Below are 7,190 nucleotides of genomic sequence, written 5' to 3'. Positions count from 1 at the left end.
TCTGCGTGCAAACGGCTCAAGCACGGCCGGGGGTTGCCACCCGAGAGGGGCCAGCGCACACAGCTCTCCATACACCCACTCCAACAGCCTCCTGCACTCTTCCCTGCCGGCACTGCCTTCCTGCCTTGGGTATCTTCAAACACTCTCCCGCGGCGGCGGGAGCCTCCGCGGACGCGGGAGACTGCGGACGGCAGATATCGGACCTAAGCGTTTTGTCTACTCCGGACCAGGCAGCGCGAAGAGGCGCGGGGCTGTCTGCACGGCCTGCCGTGGGCTGCGAAATCTACTTTTCCCACGCAGGAAAAGTACCGCGACAGCATCTCCAGAGCCAGACATCAGAAAGAAAATTATGGCCCCCGTTGAGGCTGAAGAGCTGGGGTCGGTGGTTCTCCTCTCGAGCCTTCGTGAGTAAATCCGCAAAGGGAGCCTTGCTAGAGGAAAGTTGACTTTAGAGACTAAACCAGCGCAGAAACCGCCGAGAGAAACCTCATAATCTCTCTGCCTGAAAAAGCACCCCTCTGTCTGCCGGGGATTTCAAAGCACTGCTCCCCTCTCCAGAGCTAAGCGAACAGCACAAGCACCAGCATGGCGTGGACTTGAATTCAGCATTAACAATTCCAGCCCCAGTGATCGTCGCTAATTCAGAACATACACGAGATGGAGATCAACCAGTACCGCGCCGTTCCCCTTCACCCCATATAAAAACCAACAGCAGCAGCAGCAACAACACTAGAATCATCCTTTCTGCTGTAGGACGCTCAAACAAACCTCAGACTGAAAGTTTAAAAGAATACACATTAACCAAGTGTTCCAATACACACAAGTAACAGATCTGTGTTAAGCGACCACTAGGGACTTTACACCAAGTTCAAAGAAACTTGCAATACACATCTTTAAAATATCTCACCCTCACCACGTTTCTCCGGGTTTACTTTACAGATGGGTGGCTCAGACTAGCTCAAAGATTCTTTTTTTCTTAGATACGCTCAGGTTACATTTTTTAAAACCGATGCCCGGTAAAGTCGCCGAGACAGTTACCCTGAAAGATTCGCAACAAGCAACATTTTCGGCGCATGAAACACTTTTTCCCCCGGCTCTTTTGCCCGGTGGCTTACATTTCCTCACGTCCCAACACTTTCTGCCCAGGTCCCACCGGGCACCAACTTTTCCTATCTCGCCAAACCCTGCAAGGTGGCGCTCTTTTCATTGAAAACTGATATTAGCCTTATAATAATAACATTTTGTAGAAAGTAAAGTTAAAGCGGAGCCTTCCCACGGGTGCTGCGGGGAGCAGGCGGCGATGCCGAACTGGCAGGAGTGGGGCTTCGGATGAGCAAGACAAACTCTCTTTCTTTTTTCTTTTCCTTTTTTTTTTTTTTTTTTTTTTTTTTTTGAGGGGGTGGGGTGTGAGGGGTGTGCTTTGGGGCAGTGAAAAGTCTCACAGGGACATCCCCAAATGTTACGGACAAAGAAAAATACTTGCGAAGGGCTGATGAGAGCCAGCGGGCTGTGCTCTGGGCGGGTTACCGCCGGGTCTGCGGAGTGCCCGCACGAATGTGAGGGGAGAGCGGCTTCCCCCGCACCCCCGCCCCCCGAGCGGTTAATATGGCTATTGACTCGCTGTACACATAATATTTCTTTAAAGAAGCTGTTAAAGTGTCATCTTGGTCTACTGGAAGGTCAGTTTGTGCAATTCACTCTATGACATATCACAAGCCCTCGCAGCTTTAGCCAACCTCATGATTTGTGTTGTCTGTTGATATGTTGTCTGCTTAATGGGGCGATCATGCAAGCTACAACCAGGAACAAAGCCCAACAGTTCCAACAACCGTAGCTAAGTTAGTGGAAGCAGTACAGCTTGCAAATCTATCAAACTAAACTGCAAGGAAGACAATCTGATTTAGAGAAAAGGCGTTCTGCTACAGTCATTAAGCACAAGTAATTTAGATTTTTTATATTGTCTTCTCATTTACAAATTTACTGTATCAACGCCAGCCAATGGAACGAATTTCTTAAGTAAATGAGAAATAAATAAAAGAGATAGAAAGATAATCAAATTACATAAAATAATTCTTATGCCCTAGATTTATTTTTTTAGAAAGCTATTAGCACTAGCAAAATTATAGTAATAATAATAACATAACATAAGAAGTAATTGATTTAAATTAACATCACGTTTTAAGGAATATCAGCAAAGAAAAAAAAAGAAAAGAAGAAAAAAAAAGCAAATAAAAAATACACACAACAACAACAACGGCCTTCGTGAAACAGTGCTGTACTTCTTGGAGTAAAAGGCCCAAGGAAAGTCATGAATCCACTGCCTAAGAATTAGTTATGGTCATAAATGCCTTAAATTAAAATAGCAACCAAAATCTCCACTGTTTTAAATCTCCTAATATATGTTATCCGAATTAATTTAATTTAGGGACCCCGTCTATGCAGATTCATGGACAGTGTTGGAGTGGAATGCAGCACTTCTCGTGTAACAATTCCCCACATTAATATTTATGTAGCATATGCAATCTATTTCTGTTATTTTTATGGTTGTTATTCTATGTCTGCAAAGGTCATTTAAATTATACTGCGGCCGAAAATTTGTTTCATAAATTTTGATATAAATACTAATTACACACTATAGTAATGCCAGCAGGGATCCTTTCATTTATCACATTTATATCACCTTCGCTGCTTTAGTGATGACATAATGGAAAGCAGTGAAAAACTGGGACAGTTTTATTCTAATATCCTAAACCTAGTAGGAGTTGCAGCAGGTTGACTTAGTGAATAAGAATTCCTACCACAATTCTTGGGATTTAAGAATCTTTAATAAGGTACGAAATGTTACCAAACAGTTCTGTAAACTAAATTTTACATACCAATTCTTCTAGCCATAAATATTGAATATCTTGTAACAGGTATAACCGGACCTTTACATGCGGATAAATATGGAAATTAGGTTTTATATACATTATGTTCTTGTATTTGCCAAAAGCAACGGACAGATATAGTTTATATCTTTTTTTTTTTTTTTTTAATATCACTTTACATAAACAAATGTAACAGTTTGACACGCAGATCCAGGCTTTCACTATACGAATTTCTTGACAGGACGTGTAACAACATTTTACTGCACTACTTAGACTGGACTTTGGGACGAAATGTTGCACTTTATACAAAAAAGCACATTAATACCAATAATATTCTGTTAGATCGACGTTTAGACTGTAATAATACAAAGTAATTCACATTTTGGTACACATTTACTAGAACATTCTTGCCATTCAGTACAAATAGTTGAATTTCTACCTCTTCCCTCTGCCCCCCCACCACCTCCGCCCCCCCGCCGCCGCTCCCGCCCGCCCGCCCCTCCCCCCACATATATGCAATGACCACAAATCCACATATCCCCTTATTCAACTTGCGATATAACTATTTACAAAATCAATCAGTACATTTTTTTGTTGTTTTGTTTTTGAAGCTAGTAATTCTGTATTTACAAGAGAGGATGGGGGGAAGGCCGCTGCCCGAGCAGACATGCAGTTGGCGATCTCTAATCAGTGGTTTCCAGTAAAGCCCTACACAGTTGGCATTTGCCCTGGTAACCTTGTCTTCTTATGCATTCTACTAACCCTTTCGCCTACCAAGCCTTGGAACAGAGTAGAACAGTCAGGAAAAAAAAAAAAAAAAAAAAAAAAAAAAAGGAGAAAAAGAGAGAAATAATAGAGGACAAAAAAAAAAAAAAAAAAAAGAAGAAAAGAAGATTTTAAAAAATTAAGTCTTCATTTTACTCAGTCCTGGGTCTACTGGCAGCATTTTACTTTTGTTTGCTCATTTAAATTTTGATTTCAGAGTGTTCATTATTTTGGAGTCTTTAAATAGGGTATTTGTTTGCTCGCTTGGGGCTTTTTTGTTTTGTTTCGGTTTGTGTTTTGTTGTTGTTGTTGTTTTGTTTTAGCGTTTTAGACGTACCATTCGTTAAAATTTGATGTAAGCGTGCTGTGGCTGGACGTGTGATGGACTGCAGAGGAGGAAGGGGATAAGGAGCTGGCAGTCTGGTTTTCTGTGGATGGAGACACGATGGTTGGAGGGGTGGAGGACTCGTAGCCTGAGCTGGCGGCGGGAGAAGGCTGGGACCCCTGCGAGGATGATTCATGGACCTGCAAGAGAAAACCCGGGCAGAGATAGAGAGCGGCGACGGACGGAGGCCTTCGCCTGGGGATGCGCCAGACAACGGGACCCAGCACCGGGCCCCAGGCTCGGGCTCTCCTGCGGGGCTCCCCGGCGGCCCCAGCTCCAGCCCCAGCCCCTGCCCGCCGGGCAAGGCCGGACTGCGCCCCCCGGCTGCGTCCTGGCGCTGCCCCCCTGCCCCTCCCCGGCTGAACCGCACCGACCGAAGGCCCCGCGGTGAGGCCGGGCCCGGGGCTGAGCGCTGCGGGGCGGGGGCGGCGCGGCCCGGCGGGCCCGGAGCCGGAGCCCCGCAGCCGGCCGGCCCCGGGCCGCGCTCCGCCCGCAGGCACGGCCGCTCCGGCCCCGCCGCCCTCCGCCCGGGCAGGCCCGCACGCCAGGCGCCCTCCATTTACCTTCATGTGCTTTCGGAGGGAGCTGGGGTGCGTGTAGGACTTGTCGCACATTTTGCAGAGATAGGGCTTGTCGGAAGTGTGCACATGCATGTGCTTTTTGCGGTCGCTGCTGTTTGCAAAGCGCCTGTCACAGCCCTCGAACTCACACTTAAATGGTTTTTCACCTATTGCAGAGGGAAGGGGGGTGGGAGGGAAAGGGATCTGATTAAGCAGGGCCGGCTGGATCGCTCATTGTCACCGCACCGCCGGACGGAGCCCAGGGCTCCATTTCAAACACTTGCAACTTTCTAACTTCAGCGAGGCTCAAATCCCAAAACCTTTCTTCTACTCTCTTATCCTTTCCGGACCTCCGACTGCTGCCCAGCGCCCGTTTAGGAGACCGGGGAGCTAAAAACTTTTTTTTTCCCCTTCCCTTTGGAGAGGCGAGTTTCCTTTGCAACCCCGGTCCCGGGCACCTCTCCCTCCTCACAACGCTCCGAGCGAGAGAGCAGGCGTGGTGGGATATTACACACGATCCTCAGTGTCTGGTTCCCGATTTTATAGCTCATTCTCGTAATATTTTACTCTTCCACCCACCTCAGCCACCTCCCCCATATTTTCTTGCAATATTGAAAATTATCCGGCCCGGGAAATCAACGAGAGGACAGCTCCAAAAGCCCTCGGCTAAAGCGCTAGGGAAAGCGGCTCTGGCTTTCAGCGCTCGGGGGTGGGAGAGGGGGGAGATTGCTCTCCCTGCCAGAGGCTGCTGCATTCCCATCTCCCACGAAGGAAAAAGTTCTCAGGAATACCGGCGCCTCCCCTCCGCACAACAATAACACAGTAACGCGCCGAGCTGGGTTTATTTAAAATCGCTCAACGGAATTAAATATTTACCGAGCCCTGAATTGCAGAGAGGAGACGAATGAGCTGCCTGCAACATTTAGCACAATTTCTCATCGTGCCACAGCCAAAACTGCCGAACAATAATTAATTAAAATCTATAAATTTAAACAGGACAGGTTGCTGCGATCCCCCACCCCACCCCCTCCGCCCTAACAATCCCAGCAGCAAACCCTGCCGTCCTCCCCCTCTGCCTCGGCAGGGATCATTTTCTTATTGTTGCTGCTGCTGGCATGGCTGTGACCGAGCTCGTTTTGCAGCGGAGCTCCGAGCCGGCCTCTCCCGGAAAAAAGCAGTGGTCCCTGGACCAAACCCCCTCCTCCCCGTGCGAGCCTCAGCCAAGCCGGCCCCCCGGCCTCTCCGGCACGGCCCCGCGTCCCGCTGTGGCCCCGGCGCTCGGCGCTTCCACTCGCAGAGAGAAAAGCGACAGAGAATGTTACCGTACCTGTATGAGTTCTTTTGTGTATTTTGAGATTCTCTGATCTGGCAAACACTTTGCCACAGCCTGGGAAAGGGCAGGGGAAAGGTTTTTCACCTGTGTGGACTCTGATGTGATTTACAAGTTTATATTTGGCCTTGAAAGGTTTCCCTTCTCTTGGACACTCTTCCCAGAAACATATGTGATTGGACTGCTCGGGTCCTCCAACGTGCTCCACCGTGACATGAGTCACCAGCTCGTGCATCGTGCTGAAAGTTTTGTTGCAGGACTTTTTGGGGTTTGACAATTGCTCGGGCTCAATCCACTTACAGATGAGTTCCTGTTTGATGGGCTGCCTCATGTAACGAAAGAAGGCCCCTGCCCCGTGGTGGGCTGCCATGTTCATGTTCATGTGGCCGTAGCCGTGCAGCTGGGTCGAGGCGTAGTGCTCGGAGCGGGGGCTGGTGACCTGGCCGTACTGGTCGGGTCTGCCGTACATGTCTCCGGAGAAGCCCAGGCGCATCTGCCCGTTCACCACGTTAGGCGAAGCGTGGCTGGTGGCTTGCTCGTGCAGCCCCGGGAAAAGTATATGTCCCGCGGCATCTGTGTGTCCGTGGGGTCCGGCGAAGCTGCCGGCAGCGGAGGCGAAGAGGCTGTGCTGGGCGCTGGCGGCCGCCGCCTCCCCGAAGCCGCGGTTGCGGAACAGAAAGTCCCGGGTGGAGTTGAAGGCGGCGCTGGAATAGGAGCTGACATGGGTCGGGTGGTGGTGGTGCCCCAGGGCCGCCGCCGCGTAGCCGGGCGCCTGCGAGGTGAAGGCGGTCTGGCCGGCCGAGGCCAGCTCGTGGGTGCTGGGGTTGATTTTGAAGGCGCCCATGCCGTCGGCGAAGGGGTTGATCCCCAGCCCCACTTCTCTGTCCGTGACATCGGCCGTGGAGTGGTGGCGAGAGGATCCGAAGGTAGTGACTCCTATGGCGGGATACTGCGGTCCAGCATCCAGAAGCATCTTCCCAGCGTCGATGCAGCAACCAAAAAAAAAGCACGCGCGCACACACACAACGCGGAGAGAAGCAGCAGCAGCAGCAGCGGCAGCGAAAACACCCTCTTTGGAAAGTCAGCGACGATCACCACCAAAGCAACCACATCAAAAACACCCCCTTCGGCATCAGCGCAGGGGGAAGGAAAAAAAAAAGGGAAAAAAAAAAAAAAAAAGGCTGGTGAGGAAGGGGGGAAGAGGTCTTCGCAGTTGCAAATAATAATAATAAAAATGTGCCCCAAAAATATTCACTGTCTCTCTGCTTTGACTTTTCAGGGAG

At 49.6% G+C, this 7,190-nt stretch overlaps 1 protein-coding gene across 1 annotated transcript; it reads right to left on the bottom strand.

Moving 5' to 3' along the window:
* Positions 1-3,959: 3,959 nt before the first annotated feature.
* LOC138114694 (zinc finger protein ZIC 1) lies at positions 3,960-6,880 on the bottom strand. The gene is made up of 3 exons (XM_069024457.1): positions 5,905-6,880; positions 4,581-4,744; positions 3,960-4,157 (listed from the first exon to the last, which is right to left on the bottom strand). Exons 1-3 carry the CDS (start codon positions 6,878-6,880, stop codon positions 3,960-3,962), a joined length of 1,338 nt encoding a protein of 445 aa, XP_068880558.1.
* Between the last annotated feature and the right edge of the window lie 310 nt (positions 6,881-7,190).

This window comes from Aphelocoma coerulescens, chromosome 9, assembly GCF_041296385.1.
Source record: "Aphelocoma coerulescens isolate FSJ_1873_10779 chromosome 9, UR_Acoe_1.0, whole genome shotgun sequence".
In the NCBI taxonomy this organism is placed as follows: Eukaryota; Metazoa; Chordata; class Aves; order Passeriformes; family Corvidae; genus Aphelocoma; species Aphelocoma coerulescens.
This window is presented reverse-complemented; position numbering and strand designations above follow the sequence as displayed.